Source organism: Excalfactoria chinensis, chromosome 3, assembly GCF_039878825.1.
Source record: "Excalfactoria chinensis isolate bCotChi1 chromosome 3, bCotChi1.hap2, whole genome shotgun sequence".
In the NCBI taxonomy this organism is placed as follows: domain Eukaryota; kingdom Metazoa; phylum Chordata; class Aves; order Galliformes; family Phasianidae; genus Excalfactoria; species Excalfactoria chinensis.
Genome location: NC_092827.1, coordinates 79760928 through 79778191, shown reverse-complemented (window position 1 = coordinate 79778191; position 17264 = coordinate 79760928). Strand labels below are relative to the sequence as shown.

Sequence of the window (17264 nt, the reverse complement as noted above, 5' to 3'; positions counted from 1 at the left end):
AATAAAACAGTGGGACAAACCAGTGAATTGCAGCTTATTGATGCTCTGTTTGGAGATCGGTGTTGGACAAATAACCCTTTTTCCAATTGTATTCAGGAAAATTAGTGTTCTGAAAGAGCAGAAACACCTGTGTTGAAATAGCATTGATGGAAATGGCTTGCACCTGTGTTGACCAGTGACTGTCAGTGATATTTACACAAACATAAACAAAGATGGGAAAAATGGTGACCGTGATCACAGCACCCATCATCTTTAGAAGCCAAAGAAATGTTTGCATTTTCTGGGGGGATTTCGGGAAGTATTGATTCACACTTCCCTCCCCTACCTTCCTGTATGTAACACTGCAAAGGTAAATGGTACCCTGAGCCTTGGGATGATGATTTATGTTCTTGTTTGTACACACTGCACACTCCTTCTACTACTAATCGGTCAGTTTGTCACGAGATTTGCATTATTTGGTGTTCTATAAATAGCTCTGCATTAACATAAGGGTTTCTTGATTTTTTTGAAGAACTGGAATTAGCAATTGGAGATAGGGTCAGTATTTACATAGCCATAAAAAATGGCTAGGATAGAAGTGCCTTGATAAATTTGCTCAGTGGCAGCTTTATATGTGGAAGTAGAGTGATAGATTGCAGAGACCTTCTGTGGCATTGAGATTTAAAAGATGGAACAAAATATGGTTTATGACCTTGTAAAGAACATTAGTCATGCCTATGCATATGTTGTTTTTAACTACTCTTTGCCTAGGTGAAGTACGATGTGTTCAGTATGACTGCAATTTTGGAACATCACCTCCTAGTAATACGTCCTGTTCCTGCTTATTGCAGAATTAGGGCTTGTTGTTGCATCTAGTACCAACATCTGTTAGCAGATGTTAATGAGCACCCACCAGTTCTGGTTAATTTTCTATCTGTGCTAATGCGGCAACTTAAAAATCATAGCTTGGTGCTAGATGGATACCCAAAAAAGCATCAAGCAATGATTGATTCTAATGGGAGGCCGATCAGATTGTGCTATTTTCTGTCAAAAAGAAGTTAAGTGATAACTGATGCAGAAAATTCTGTTCATGCTGTTGTATATACATAGGAGAATTCACATGGCAATGAGGATTGTTCTGTATAAGCTCTAAGTCTTTTTAAAAGTAACAATCTCAGAAGCATCCCATATATGCTTTTTTTTAAGAGTTTTTTTTTAAAGTTTTATTTATTTAGGTAAGTCTTGGAGTTGAATCCAAACAGAGCTGGAGCATTTTATTTTACTTATGCTGCTAAAGGCAGATGAGCTGTGCTTCTCTACACTGCTTGCAGAACATTCTGTTTGAAGTTGCTCTCACTGTCTTACATGGTATCTCACATGTCTTGTTCTGATCTGCCTTTTTTAATCACTGATTGTCTTTTGCAGTAACGTGAGAAAGAAGCCACTCTTATTGCTACAAGAGGTGGTATACATTTTTGTACACGGTCCAAACACTGTACTGAGTCTGACCTGTCAGTTTGACTTTAAATGCATTCGCTGTGTGGCTCTTGCTTGTGATTTGCTTGGTCGTCAGTAATTGTGTTTGCTGTTTCAGTTGTGATAGAGTGGTTGGAACCAGGTACTACACAGATAATATAATGATGAAACAGTTACAGCTTAATCATGCTAAAATATGTGTGGGCTTTAAGGGCTGTATATTTTCTGAAAATTTTATTTCATTTAATTCCCATGTTTAACCTTTTTAGGATAAAAAATATATCTTCCTGCAATTAAAAAGAAATAACCTCCTTGCTTTGGGGAGGGAATGTTTTGTTTGTGTTTGCTTCAGGTGGAACTGTTGGCAGTCTCCTAATTTTTCTGATCTTTTAGACGTCAGACCTGAATGTTTTCTTATGTTGTGGCCCACTGAGCTGGGATGCCCAGGGCACTGTATCTGTGTGGTCATTATGCACAATAGCATATAGCGCTGCCTTTCTCAGAGGTTAGGCAGGCTGAGTCAAGCCCAGCCTGAATGTTTGGAAAATAGAGGAAGTTTTCTCTTTACTCTGGGATTAAGATTTTTCTCATTGCCCTCAGAAAGCAGAGGCTGGAATCTGGTAAATTTCACTGTGTGGCATATGGTACTTTGGAACATCATAATTATAGGCAATTGAATTCATAAAGAGCGTAGATTTGAACAGGTTGTCAAAGAGGCAGTGAATGTCCCATCACTGGAGACATTCAGGGTCAGGTTTGATGGGGCTATGAGCAGCCAGACTGAGCTGTAGGTTTCCCTGTTCATTGCAGGGGAGTTGGAATAGATGGCCTTTAAAGAGTCCCTTTCAATTCAGATGGTTCTATGATAGATAAAGGATAGCTTTGGATTTCTAATTATGGAGAATCTGATATGTTAGGTCTGTTTCCTAACTTTCTTATTGTGTGAAACAAACCAGGTGAGGTATTCACACAGATCCTTTCTGTATGTACAGCTGATTTCTTGAGTTTAGTTTGTGTGGATAAAAATTAAGTCTCCTTCTGCATAGGAACATCTTCTGTTCTTTTGGGTATTTTTAATAAAATAAAACATAAAAAACCCAAACTTGGTGATTTTCCTTGGCATGCTATGGATGATTGGTAGAACTTCTTGTGAAGGAGTCAGTTCTCTTGCTGTTTTGATGTCTGACTCTCCATTTGTATCTGTACCCAGGCAAACCGGGATGCAGTGATCAGCCGTGCACCTGACCAGCAGGATGACCGCGCTGTCAGCCTTCGGGATGCTTCTGAAGTCTACGACCTTCTCAGCATCACTCTGGGCAGAAGAGGGCAGTATGTCATGCTTTCTGAGGTACCTCTGGCTTCTCTTTCAGCTTCCTCTTGAAATGTGCTGGAGTAACCCATGTATTCAGTAACTGCTGGCTTGTCATCAGGGAGGTGAAAATCAAGCATACTATTTGACAATTAGTAGAAACTGCTGCAGACCTACAGCCACACAGACCAGAACTGTTAGAGACATTAAACTAATTTTTATGTAGGTGCTTGCACAGTCCTAATTTAAAGTGATGTTGTATGATAGCAGGCCCCATTAACTAACAGGAGGAAGATGATGTCATCAGAAAAAAAACAGAAACAAAAACCAACCTGACCTTCTCCATGACTAGCTGTCACCCCTCATTTGATTACTGAGCCATGCCAAAGCATCAGTCTTGACAGATGTATATTTAAACAACAAAAAAATAATCTTACTTTTCTCCAATGTTTGTTTCTCAGTGCTTGGAGAGAGCCATGAAGTTCGCATTTGATGAATTTCACCTCTGGTACCAGCTTGCCCTATCGATGGTGGCATGTGGAAAGGTAAAGTTCAAGCCAAAGGACTTCAAAATGGCAGTTTTTCCTCTTGCAGAATGTGTCTAGCTTATCTTTTCGAAAGTGTTCAGTTGTGTTTTGTGGGGGTGGCACCACATAGTTTATGTGAAAGGACAGTGCTCTCTTTTGAGACTGATTGCACTTAATGTATATGTATTTCATATCCTGTACTGTTCTTTCCATGTAGTGTTTAATCTTCACTGTCAGAAGGAAGACTGATTTTATGCATGGCTGTGGATTGAGAAGCACCATATTCCTTTCCATTCCACGCTGTTTCAACATGAAGAAGTTCTTAGTATAAGAAGGCTACTGATGTCTCACTGCCAGCAACTCTGTATTTTTGGGCAGTTGTCTTAGCCTCTCTCTAAGGTGTTTCTCCATCTGATCAGTCATAGCATGACTTGGATTGGAAGAGACCTTAAAGATTTTCAAGAATATGTTGATGCTTTTTCTGTAGAAAAACAAAGGGTGTTTGATTGCATGTTCTTCTGTCATAACACAAGTTCTTTAAAATTAATGTAGTATTTGTCCAAGTTACCAGCAAGCCACTGATACATCTGAAGTCTGGTTGCAGAAGATAGGCAGAGGCAGTACGAGCTTTTCTTTATTATTCTTAAAAGAGAAGATCTCCTGCAGGAAAAGTAGATGATTTTAAAAAAAAGCTGGTTTGTGCTGAGAGTCTCTACCTACAGCCATTAGGAACTGTGAGCAGATTAATGCTATGTGGTAAAAGACCATATATAGCATGGTCCTATATTCCATGCCCATGCATGGTGGTCCAGGTGGAACCAGGCAGAGATCACCAACTAACTGTCATGAGTCATGTGATACCTTCTCTTGGCCTTTCATGGCCTTGAGCGGAATTGGAAACTGTCTTTGGAGTGAAAGCTGGTGATAAATACACAGTATCATGCTTCTGCAAAAAAAAAAAAATTGTCATCTTGCAATTTATAAGTAGCAGTAAAACCTGGGAAATATCTGAAGGGATTCCTGTCTTTTTTTGAGCATAGACAAAGCCTCATCTAGAAGACTGGTTGCTGTTGGGTTAAGAAAATGGCAGACCAACAAGAGCAAGTCTATTAAGAGCATCAAGGGTGACTAAGGGTAAAGTTAAGAAGACTGTGGGAAGAGAAAACAAAAAAAAAAATTATCCATAAAAGGAGAGGAAAAATAAAAAGACCAAGATAAACAAATCTTAAAGGGTTTTTGTAAAGAAGAAGGGTTTCATATTGTCTGTGGTGAGTAGGATAAGATGCAGAGTCTTCCAGTTGCAGCAACTCAAGTTCATGTTTCCAATTAGGAAGAAAAAAAATGAATTGCAGTGTACTGGAAAAAGACTGCCTGTAGAGCTTGTGTGGAGCTTCTGTCACTGGGGATTTGTGTAACACCCTGGGCAATTACAATTGGATATGGAAAATGATAGCTTGACTCAGTCACATACATGGAAACATGAAGCCACTGGAGGAATAGCGGAACAGCAAGCTCAGTGCTATGGTGGTAATACCTTGTGTTGGCCTTTGTCAGGTGAGGGCTGTAGAAACTGGGTGCAGCTCCCCTTGGAGTTAGCACATAGCTGCCCTCTGCCTTTCCAAATCCTCTGGATACCTGATCTGTTGACATTCAGGGTAACAATGACTAGATACTCAGTGATGGAAGGCACGGTGTCTTCCCCTAAACTCACTTGACTTGTCTGGACGATTCATTGGCTTTAAAAGTTATGTGGCTTATTTCTGACAGCAAACGATGCTGTAACCCTAATCATCTGTTTTAGAGCAAATCTGGATTTTAATCGGTGATAGTTGAGAGCGTATCTAGAGGGTAACTTTGATTCATTCTTAGGTTTTTAGGCTTGTCTGTGAAAGAGAAATGGAGCTTGATCTTTAGCTTCTAACAATTTGCATGAGAAGTCTGTCCTTCTTATATGCTTGCATACCTTCTCAGCTTTTCTAGAAGTTACTGTATATGTGAAAAAAGCACCATAAGCATTCATATCTCTGTAACCGTCCCATCTTTTCAGATGTCCTATTATGTCATGTCTTTTTGCCTGAACTTCAAATATTTAGAAGGTAAAGTAGCCTGATCTTGCCTGTTAATGTAAAAGCTCTCAATTTTCTGAGCCTCCTGTGGGGCAGAGGGGATTCCCTTACACAGCAATCTCGCCTGTGCAGCATTTCACTTCTAATCCACAAGTATTCTCTGAGGATTCCTGTCATATACTCTGCAATGCGTCATCTTGCTAATGGGAGATACAGCATACATTTTTATTCTTCTTTGTAGCTTGGTAGCAGAACAGATTTCTTTGACATGAAAGTACTCCAGTGCAGCAGGAAGAGCTGATGATAAGTGTAGTTTGCCTGGAATGCAGAATGCAGAGCACACATGAGCTTTTATAGGTAAAAGATCTATTTTCACCTGTCTCAGTCACAGCCAATTCCTGATCTCATTTCTTGGTAATGAAATCTCACATCCTGCAGTGTTACTTGTTCTGCAGTACAGCGAATCATGCTCATAAATCTTGGGCGTGACAGGAACCCTTTTACCAACCTGAAAATGCTGGAACTTGGTCTTTTCTTTTTTCTAAATACATCTTTAGGATTTGCAAAATCTAACCTTAAAAATGCTGTAAAGATCCACCTTGTCCTCTGTTCTGTGCTGTGTTGAACTAGCCCAAAAATTGCCAAACGGTGGCTCTCGTTTTTCACAAGTGATCACTGTGAATGTTAAGTCAAACAGCTGAGCTCGTTACTGTGTGCATGCTTGAATTTATGCATTAGTTTAAAAAGGATGTGTCTTAATAAAAATAGGCATGTCACTTCAGAAATTTCATCCAGGGCAGCAAGGCCTTAGGGATTCGTAAAACAGTGAATAAGAAAGCTCAGAGAAGCATAACCTTCTTATTGTTCTTCTATCCACTTAAAGCAGTAGAAATAATGGAGTGACAGCAATTTAACTTGCCTGTGCTTCTTTAGTGCTCTTAATGAGAAAAACGGTGTTATCTGGTTCTTCTTGGGGTCTTTTGTTTTGTTTGTTTTTAAGGCTGTTGTTGGGAGTGCACGTACTCTGTATTTTATTTTATTTTTTTGAATTGATGATTGCAGCATGGCCTGAAATTTGGGATGCTTTTATGGACAATTTTAGATGAAATGCTGGGAAGTTGTAGGTAATGGCAAGAGATGTACCTGCTGTAGAAAGGGAACACTAAGAGATGTCCTGCTTCAGCGAGTGTAGTTCTGGATAGGCAAGAGAAAAGTTTAAATCAGACTGATGCAAAACCCTTGTCCTTCTGCATTGGTGCTAGAAAGTGATGCAGAATTCTGCACAGATGCTTTGAGCTGCTTCTGCTGGTAGTAACATTCATAATTTGGTGACATGACAGCCAGGGGTAGAGTGGGCATAGCAGCTCCCTGTGCCTGCCACGCACAGACAGACTGAGCCTGAGTGGTGAGCGCTGTGATAGCCCAATGCCATCTGGCACAGTCCTCGGGCTGTGAGATGAGCCACTGTCCTGCTGCCAGCCTAAAATGAGTGCAGTAGGTTGCATCTGCTTGTCTGGAGACTTTCAGAATGTGAAAGTGACCTGTTTTCAGCAGAGTGGGAAAGGACCAAACTTGTATATACGGAGTAGAAGACTGTGTACAATGAGAATCTGCAGCTTTACGGCTGAGTGTTTTGCACTGAAGGCCATGGAGATGACCTGCACACAGCATTCTGCTGAGGTGTCTGAAGTTGGAGGCAAAGTTGTCAGGGTCTAGGTGATGTATTATAGGCAAGAGGGATGTGAAATAGGGTCCTTGTGCACTTGCAAGCATTTCTCTGGCCTCAGACCAGTTGGATCAGTTACATGTTCAGACTCTTGTCCCTTTCCGCACTTCATAGCCCCACACAGGACTCATCCTGAGTGTCCCAAAATGTCACTGGAGCGATCTGGGATTAGAGACTCTGAAGAACATCACGGGATTGGATTCTGATTTAGATCGACTGTACTTGATAGTCTTCTGGTTCCACGTCGTGTGTTTTTTATCTTGTGCTGCAGCTGAAGGGAAAGGTGAACCAATAAGCAATGCACCTTGTAAAGACACACATAAAGCAGTGTTGATGCTTCTCTTTTAAGTACCAATCCAAGGGGACAGGATTTGTCTTTCATGACAGTGATGTGCTGTTTCCCCAAGGGTGGTGAGGGAGGATTCTGCTTCAGGGAGAACTGAAATTATTAGGTGAATGATGACTGTACTCGGTCTGGGTGCCCTAGCTGAGCCATTCAACCTGCAGCAGTCTTAGTCAGCTTTTATGTCCAGTGGATACGTATTATTAGTATATTCAGTGCATGAAACATTTTCATGCTCAGATTTAATGTTTCTGCTCTATTTATTATTGTTTTTTTTCATTACTGACTTAAAAGCTCTAGGATTGTTTGTTTTTCCTGACAGCAGAAGTAGGGGGTGATACAGTCCCACCCTAAGGGATGTTTGGAGTATCTGCTGAGAGGCGATAATCTGCCCTCACCCCTCACTCCCTCATACTCATTTAGGAGATGAAGAGCAGCAGGATGTGTGTGAGAGGAGAGGTCTGGAGCTGGTGGAGGGGCTGCAGGGGAGAGTCCAGTGGAGCAGGGGGAAGTTTTCTGCAGGCAAGGGCTGTGCTCAGCAGGCCTTGTGCAGGGGCTGCTGATGGTGTTGCTGGGATGCCTGGTGTTCAGCTGTCGAGGTATTCATCCAGCCTGCAGAAGACCATCGCATCAGCCCAGTGCTGGCCTTCAGGACAGCAATTGCATGAGTCCAGAAACAATTGTGTGGGTTGCCAATCCTCCTGTTCTGAATGGCTGCCAGTTAGAGGAATTGAAGCCAGAAGGATGGCACTTTGCAAAACTAAGTGGAGAAACCTGATTTTAACTACACAGAATGCTCCTGTCTCCTCTTAGCCTTCTTGTGTTTGCTCATCTTTAAGACAAGAAGGAAGGAAGAGCTGTGCTTGTCTACCTGGATGGTTCTTAATAATGTAACACTTCAGGAAGCATCTGGTGCTGTACAAAGGGAAATAATCGCATCCTCCTTGGCATCTGTGATTCAGCTGGTTTCAGGAGGGAGCAGGCTGCAGCTGTCCCAGAGCCCCGCATGCAGTCACGGTGCTCCCTTCAGCTGCTCAGCAGGGGAGATAATGCAGCCTTGCCCAGGGCTTGTGCCAGCAGCACTTCTAGGTCTTTGAAACCAGCCTTACACAGACATGAACTTTGGTTTCCAAGCCCTTTGAGAGTCGCTGATATGTGCTGGTCATAGCCAAATAGAGACAGCTAATGTCTGAGCTGCTCATATCTGTGTTGCACCCAAAAAAGGAATACTTCTCCTTATTTAAAACAGTGCAGCAAAAGCGGATGTCTTTGATAGCTTCAGAGAGCTTCAAGTTTGACTCAGTCATGTCTGTAATGCCAACATACAGCTTTCCAGAAGGTTAGAAAGAAAGATATAAATATATTTGAAGCATAATTCTGCAGCAGCAGCAGACAAATTTTCTGATTTAGGCTGTTCCTTCTGTTGGTTTTCTTGCTAAAGCTTAGGCTGGTTGCTAGGCAACTGGCAAAAAAAATAGTTCATTTCTCTTCGCATTGCAGGAACCTTGGGAGCAGCAGAGGCCTCAGATGGTTCCTTAAATAGCATTGCTGGGGACTGGAAGTTAAAATATTGAACAGTCATTGGTTAAAGATCCTGTTACAAAGGTCAGCCATCTCGGGGATATGCAATAGTTTGGTTTCTTTTGGTGCAAAAGAAAGATCAAAAGTGTATGTGTGCGCTGTAGGTAGTGCTAAAAATGGAAAGATTCCTGCCTGTTGAGCACAGTACCTGGGCGGGCTGCAGAGTTGCCTTGAGGCTTCACTCTATTTTCTTGACAGAAAGTGTGAATTGGGGTGTTTGTCACATTATCATGGACAAATTTGTTCTTTTAAATCGTAAGATTTGAGAGGTACTTCTAAAAGTAAATGTCTGAAGCTTCTTAGCTGCAGTGTTCCAGTTTGCAAACCACAGGATCAAAGAAAAGGGTCCTTACATTGAGGGAAGTGAATATCTTTGGGGAATGTTGTTTATACACATTCACAGAACTGTAGAAATTCAATGAACGGCTAACATCAGAATAGCTAATTCCCATGTTCTTAATTGCTACCTCCTTCATATGTCATCTTCCCTTGCTGGTTTGAGATCTCTTACAGTTAGATGGCTGAATCCCAGGATGAGGGAAATACTTACTCTTGCATACTGATAAATGACCCCTCCCCACCCCCAAACATCACCTTCACTCCAAATCCCTTTCAGATAGCATAGCTTCTAAGAGAGGATGGTTTAAGGGATAAAGCAGTGTTAATTGTGGAGATTCAGCTGTGTCCTGAGCTGGCTGTTGCTGTTGCCTGTTGAGGCTTTCTACCAAGACCACCTTCTTGAGGAACGTTTATTTCTCTCTGTCTGGAAGGTATTACTAAAGAGAAAAAGTCAGGAAAGATTGTTTGGAACCTTTGCAAGAGAAAAGCAACTATGTGTGGTTTGTCAGGTCTGCTTGGCACAATTTGTTGTCTAGAAATTCTTCCTTTTTCTTACATTTTTTGTTTATTTATCTTCTAAGTATGAAATGTATTCTCTAACATCCTTCTTCCTTTGGTATAGTGGAAGAGAAGAGTAAAGAAAGGTAAATAGTATCAAAGTACACTAGGAAATACAGTATCTAGGCATCATCAATGTATTTACCTAAATGGAATGCAGAATCTCTTGAGCCATTTTGAAAAGCAAGGAAACTAGCAGTAAACTGTTCTTCCTTCTGTACTGGTCATGTGCAAACATCTTTCAAGATCATGCTTGTGTACTTCATTGTATAGCTATCAAATGGGGAAGAAGAGTATTTAGTATTTGAATAAAAGTTTTTGGCTGTTTTATTCCCTTACAGGATTCAAAATCATTGTAGCTTTAATTATGTAGGGGGAGATGTCTTTTCCATCCTTCTTCCCACTAGCTTTCTTGTGTTATCACTGTAGATCAAGAATTGCACTCTGTATATTGAATGCAGTGCATGGAGCTCTTTCAGAAGTTAGAACTGAAAGCAGCCATTTGTCAGTGTTGGCAGTTACTTCCCTGCAACTGCCTTTCCTAATATTCCTTCCCAGCAGGAGAATATTGTTTGTAAATAGATTAGGTGAAGAAGAATTAACAGGGAGAAGAATGGATTCCTATACGGATACTGGATTTAAACGTGGAACAGTAGCTCAATGTCCTTCCTCTGTTGTTGCAAAAACCTTAGGGCTGGTGTATGAAGTATGGAATCTCTTATAATAGAGGTTCTTAAGTCTTTCATAGAGCTCACCTCTACTTCTTTATTTTTTTTAATCCTCTTTTGTGGCTGAACATTCCCATAAAGCCAGTATTTTCACTCCATAGCCTGTTTTGAGCTCCATGCCTTGCTGGACCTAACAAAAAATAGAGTTGTTGTGAATCTCCTTAAACCTGGTGAGGATCGCAAGGCTGAGAACTCCTGCATTAGACCTTCCACATACAAAATTGAAACCCACATGAGGCAACTATTGGCAGGGTTGCCATTCCTTTAAACTGTGTCTGTTCAATGAGTTTGTGTGTTTGGAAGGATTTAATAGCCTTTTTCCCAGTGAGGCTCCAAATGAGACTCGGAGGCCAATCCCTTTTTTGCCTGAAATCCTTGAGAACTGATTCCAGCGCAGTCATTAGAATCTAGCAATCAGAAACACAAACAGAATTTAATTCAGGCCAGGGTTTGTGTTTTTGTTCTAAGTGAGCTGCTCTGAAGCTCAGAATGATGAGCAGGAAGCACACAGTCACCTGCAGTTCAAGCTCTACTCTTCTCAAAACATGCCCCACCAATAAATCTAATCATTATTGCCTTGTAGGGAATCTCACAAACAATTCTCTTTGCTGCCTGGTCCACCCACACTAAGTGAAAGAATGTGTACGTTTTAATTATCAGATTATTTCATTGTTGCACAAATGCTTTATCACAGTAAATATTTTTACTAACCAATGACATGCATATTCAATACTGAGTCTATGATGTTTGTTCCCAGCCTGTAATGAGTATCTGCGTTACAGCTTAGTAGTGTTATTTCTCACCAGTGCCCCTTTAAGGGGGGTAAGGTTACATTGGGAGTGGGGTATTCTTTCTACAGTTAGTCCTTGTCTAACAGTTTCATCTAGGTGTAATTTCTGCTGGATAAAGTCTTCGAGTAGAAATTATATAGATCTCTTGAATTTTTTAAATGCGGCTGGATAGGAAGGCTTCATGTCACGCTGTTTCTGAAACCACTCCTGCTCCCTGTGTTTAATTGCAATTTTTATAAACTTGCTTAAAGTGACATATCTTTGTAAATGTTTTAAGAGCAGCACGGAAACATTATTTCTACCTTTGTCATCTTGCATTCAGAAGCTCCTGAGTGCATGCAGTAAGGCCGCTCTGCACACGGAGAGGTGTTTGGGTGTGGACGCAAGGCAGGATTTTGTGCTTAGCTACATTCTGCTGTAGTGGTTTTGTCTTTGGCTCCTGAGCAGTCTCTGGACAGCTTGCAGAAGCACTTCTTGGGGCTGTAGGGGCTGCAGAGCTGGCATGCATCCTGGCCAGCCTTACTCAATGGTCTGCGGAAGGGGACAGAGCTCAAGAGCAGCTGGCAGGGAGCCGGGCTGTGTCACTTCACTTCTGGAGCGGACCCTGAAAGGTTTTGCAGCTGTGGCTCAAATTAGAACACACATCTCACTCCTTCAATCTGGGCTGGCTCACAGCATGGCTGTAGCCAACACCCAGGTGCCTACTGCTTTCTCCTGCAGGGAACTGAGAAACCACCTCCCTGTTGGGTCAGTATAGGTTTTCTAAAAGCAGTGGCACTGGATGGGGTATACCCTGTATGTACCTGGCCTGTCCATTTTGGTTTTGTCTGGTGGAATAGCATGGCTTGGAGGTGTTGTTCAGCTGCACACATGCTGGCTATTGGGGTGGCATGTTGTCATATGGTGCTGCTTGGGTTTTTGGTCTAGAAACACCTGTGGGCTGGAATAGGGGCAGGAAGGAAGATGATGTGATGGGCTAATACCCTTATGAACAGCAGCACATCCAGCGGTGGTACTGGGAAGACCAGCTTCCTGCAGTGCAAGCAGACTTCTTCTGTAAGGTGAGAATAAGATGCCATTAAAACCTGAGATTCAACTTGTTCTAAACAAATAGGTGTCACGAAGGTTCATTCTGAGGGATGAGAGTCACCTAGTAACAGTAGAGTACAGAGATGTGTTTCTGCCTGTACTTCGGAACTGACTTACCAAAGTCCTTATTTCTTAGAGTAGTGAGGTAACAGTTTATGTTCCCATCTTTGCTCTTAGTCATCCTTCTGGCTTTGGACAAGCCGTTGAATTGTGTCTGGAACTGTAAAACAGCAGATATTTCATTGCTTGTACCAGTGGTATTTGATGGCCCACGTAGGAAGGAAGCAGCCTGGAGAATGTAGGGCATGTTTCTAGACCATGCTACAGGTACCCAAGCTTTCAAGGAGGAGGTTTCACACTGTGCCACTGTAGAGCCTATGTTCTCCCTTATAGAGCTCATCTTTTCCTTGGCAGAACTGCTGTACATCCCTTCTTCCCTTTCCAAGGCTCCCTTCCAAGCCAGTTTTTAGCCAAGCTTTGAATCCCTTAGCAAGAGCTGGACCTTCAGTTCTGTGGAGAAAGGAGGAGGCAGGCTGCGCCAGATCTGTGCAGTGTGAGGGAGGGGAAGTGCTGATAGCCCGTGGGAGTGTGAAGCTGTCATGCAGAGCTGCCAATTCCTTGGGATTAGAGCAGACTCCAGACCCCGTGATGTGCACTGCCAGGAGGCCTGGTGGGGAGGGGTTTTGTGGGTCAGGGTCCAGAGGAGATGGCCATGGCCTGATAGGAATAGCCATTAGTTTGGTTCTGCAAGCTTAGTAGTGCATTTACTGCTCTCCTGTAATGTAAAAAGGCCATGGGTATTTAACATGGTTGGGAGCAATGGGGCATGTAAGAAGAAATTATGATAAAGCTTCCCCCTTGAGTTCACAGGTGAGAGCATTAGAGGGGCTCTGGGTCATTAGAGATGAGAGTTGGAAATTTCAAAGGGGCTGTGTTTTGAGGACGATGGGGGGGTACAAAACTAACAGAGCTGAGCATACCTTCTCAACAGCCTCTCAGACCTGAGCTTTCCATATTCCCTATTCAGCTTTCTGATATATGGCAGCTGTGAATGGCATTGCTGTAAGAAGCAGTGTTTATAGAGCACATTGAATATCAGACGGGCTGTGTAGCTGCTCAGCTTCATAAACACCATTCATGCATTCATGAATGGTAACCTAACACCAGGAAGATTTCTATGGGCTTTCTTTCTAATACATGCTATTCAGACCACCCGCCGAGCAGTGTGGTGCTCTGCAATTGCCTGCTCCACCCTTTGCATGGTAGGATCCCAATTGTATTCTTTTATGTCCTGGAACTAGAAAAGACAGAAAACAGTCTACAGAACAGATTACTTTAGCTCTCTGAATATAGTTGGCCTAAAATGTAATGTACTGTAAGATAAGCTCTTTATGATCTTCTCTGGCTTGCTAGAAGATGATTGCATGCAGGGGAAACTGTGTCAGAGTTCCTGTGAGTTGGAAGGGCAGAGTTAAAATTACCAGCATGTTAACAGCTTCTTGTGTAGTGCGCAGACTGGGCTGGTTCTTCGGTGTGCTTCTTCTGAACGTGGGAAGTGTGTGTGTTCATATGCGCACATGTGTGTCCCTGTGTGTGGAGGTGAGAATAAAGTTGCTAGCTTTTTGCTGATGCAATGTTTTAACTTCATCTCACTGTGTTGTATGTTTCACTGAAGTATATTGCGCGGACTCCCTAACAACACTGCCTAATGTTTTTATTATCTTTTTTATTTCTTCCTCTTCTCTCCCCTCCTCCTCCAGTCAGCATATGCTGTATCAGTGCTCAAAGAGTGTGCTAAACTGAGACCAACAGATCCCACCGTTCCTCTTCTGGCTGCCAAGGTCTGCATTGGGTCACTGCACTGGGTAAGCAAGCTGATGCAGTTCTCGTTGTGCAGCGTATCTAATATTGCAGTGACAGTACCATTGTGTAGCTGGAGTGCTGAGAAAGGAAATCCATGTTAAAGATCATACACATACGCACACATTTTAAAGAAAAGAAAAATACTAGTAATAAATAATGCAGTAAGACATGGGAATGGGTTTTGCTGGCCTTTTGTCAAAAGAATGGGATAAATTCTTGACGGCTATTCTGGAGACTGCCTCTTCAAATGAGTATCCAGAGTTGGATCTGCCACCCTGCTAGCCCCTGGAAGACAAAAGTTAATAAGTGAATCTGACCCTTGAACTCCTAGGTAGCTGAGGTCTGCTGTGTGACTCAATCCTTTGTTCTTAAAGTTCCTGTGTCAGTGTTTTCTGTTCTGGATGTGTTAATGTATGCCCCAGAAGCAGAGTGGGAGTTGAAGTTTGTGCCAGTGAAATTCTCATTATCCCAAGGAGCTGAAACATCTGTCAGTCTTGTACTGTTTGGTTTAATTAATTGAATTGCAGCCTGCTGTTTTCACCTGTCCTCACCACGAGGTGTCCCTGCAGTCAGTGAAGGATTATAATTGCTAACACAAGTAAAAGATACAAGGAGAAAAAAAAGCATGAAAGAAACTACCAGAAAAATCTGCTCAGATTTTGGTGACAGAATGTTCTGCCTCCTGCTGCAATCCTCAACATCCCTGTGTGTTGAAAATTGGTATTGAGATGAACTTGACTGAATGCTATCAATTTACATGACTGTCAGCGAGAACGCTTGGTTATGCGTGTTTTTGAATCAGCTGTAATGGTTGAACTCATATGTGAGTCAGCAGAAAGTGGGAAGCATTGTGTCTTAGGAAAAAACCCGTCAGGTCTGAGGGCGAGGGGGGAATCCTTGCTGACCTACATGAATTACAGAGCGATTTAGCTGTCTTGTAACCTTAGCTCAGTATATAATTTTTGATGGCTGAAAGTTATTCAGCAGCTTAAAATAAGACAGTAGATATTTTTTAATAAAGCAAATAGTTTTTTTCCTGATTCTTAGAGACTTAAAAACTATAAATTACAGCTGTACTGGAAGCTGTCATTAGCATCTCTGCTGATGGTTTTAAAAGCAAGGTGAATTTAGTATTAGTCTAAAACATCATGTTGATCTCTTTTCTCTGTATGGACTCTGAAGTTAGAGTTGCTTCACGGTCTAAATGCTTACATTCGTCTAGAGCCATAGTGGGGGACTTGGAGTCTGAGAGCTTACCATATCAATTCTACTGTCTCAATGATTGCTGGGAGAGCTGGGGGAGGGGGAAGAGGTGAGCTGGCAGGAACAGTCAAATTTAAGGAAAATCTTTCAGAAATCAAGCTAGGTTTTGCCCAAGTGCCAGGACTTCAGTGTGAAAGACAAACTTAAGGTCTCCTTTGTTACCTGTAGTTCTTCATCTCTTCTGACTTCTTGCTGTGTGAACAAGGTGAGGGGCACTGGAGCCAATAAGGGAGGATGCTCTGTAGGACCTGATTCTTACAAAAAAGGAGAACTGGTTGAGAATGCAGAGGGTGAGAGTAGACTTGGCTGCAGTGACCATGAAATGTTTAAGTTTGGGATGCTGAGAGGAGGGAAGAAAGATGGCAGAATTGTCCATTCAGACTTGCAGGAAGTAAACAAGAGTGGCAGGAGCATGGAAAAGTGACCTGGGAGGAATACAAAGATGCTGTTCAAGTGAGTAGGGAAGAGCTAGGAAAAATCTCAAAGCCCACCCGCAATTGAATCTGTCTACCATTCAGATGGATGTTAATTGCCTGGAGAAATGGACCTACACAATTCTTACTAAGTTCCACAAAGAGAAGTGCATCTGGGGAGGAATAATCGCATGCTGGAGTGCCAACTAGCTGGAAAGCAGCTTTGCAGAAGAGGACCTGGGGTTCTGGTAGACAAATAGAACATGAATCATCAATGTCAACTACTTCTAAACAGAAATAGAGGCTTCAAGCAGGCTGTCATCTCTCACTATTTCCTTGACACGTGACTTCTGCCTTAATTGGCATTTGGACAAAATTCGGAGACAGTGTATTCATCTTGTAAGACTCTGCTAAAATCAGGATCCCTGTGCTGGTCTTACATTTAACGGGAATGGTGAAGTTTTAACAAAGGTGCTCTGCTTGATACTGGGTCATTGCTGTTTGTTGAGGTGAAAGGACCAGATTTCTGTAATATGAGAAAAGAAATATCAGACTGCTTCTTTTTCTTATGTTACCCTGGTGTTTATGCAACTCTCACTAGCTGAGGACAAAATCTCATGTGGTACCATTAAAGTCTGCTGGCTATGATGGATGAGGGGTTGAATGTGCAATTATTAGCCCAAATTGAAGATGCTGCTTTGCCAGTAAAATAGACAAAGGTAGAATTTGTTTTTTTCCTTGATACTTCTCCCCAACATCTCTTTGGTTCCTCTAGTGCGGCTGACAAAGAATACTTTGTTTTAGGAACATGAGGCTTGTGAAGGGCTTGGAAAATCAACCCTATGAGGAGAGGCTGAGGGAGCTGGGGCTGTTTAGTCTGGGGAAAAGGAGGCTGAGGGGAGACCTTATTGCCGTCTTCCAGTATCTGAAAGGTGCTTACACTGAGAGCAGGGCAAGTCTCTCCTCACTGGTGACAAGTGACAGGACGAGGGGAAATGGCCTCAAGTTGCGCCAGGGTAAGTTTAGGTTGGACGTTCGGAAACTTCTTTACAGAAAGGGTAGTTAAACACTGGAATAGGCTCCGCGGGGAGGTGGTTGAGTCACCATCCCTGAATGTGTTTAAAAGCCGTTTGGATGTGGTGCTCAGAGATATGATTTAGCAGAGAGTTGTTAGAGTTAGGGTACTATGGTTAGGCTGCGGTTGGACTTGATG

The 17264-nt window shown here is 42.3% G+C and overlaps 1 protein-coding gene across 2 annotated transcripts in view; it reads left to right on the top strand.

The window, feature by feature from the left end:
* TTC7A (tetratricopeptide repeat domain 7A) overlaps positions 1-17264 on the top strand; it is a 157516-nt gene that overhangs the window by 34634 nt on the left and 105618 nt on the right. For both annotated transcript variants that reach the window (XM_072333365.1, XM_072333366.1), the window contains 3 exons: positions 2666-2803; positions 3226-3309; positions 14273-14377. In XM_072333365.1, coding sequence (XP_072189466.1) covers positions 2666-2803; positions 3226-3309; positions 14273-14377 — 327 coding nt within the window. The remainder of the gene's footprint in view (positions 1-2665; positions 2804-3225; positions 3310-14272; positions 14378-17264) is intronic.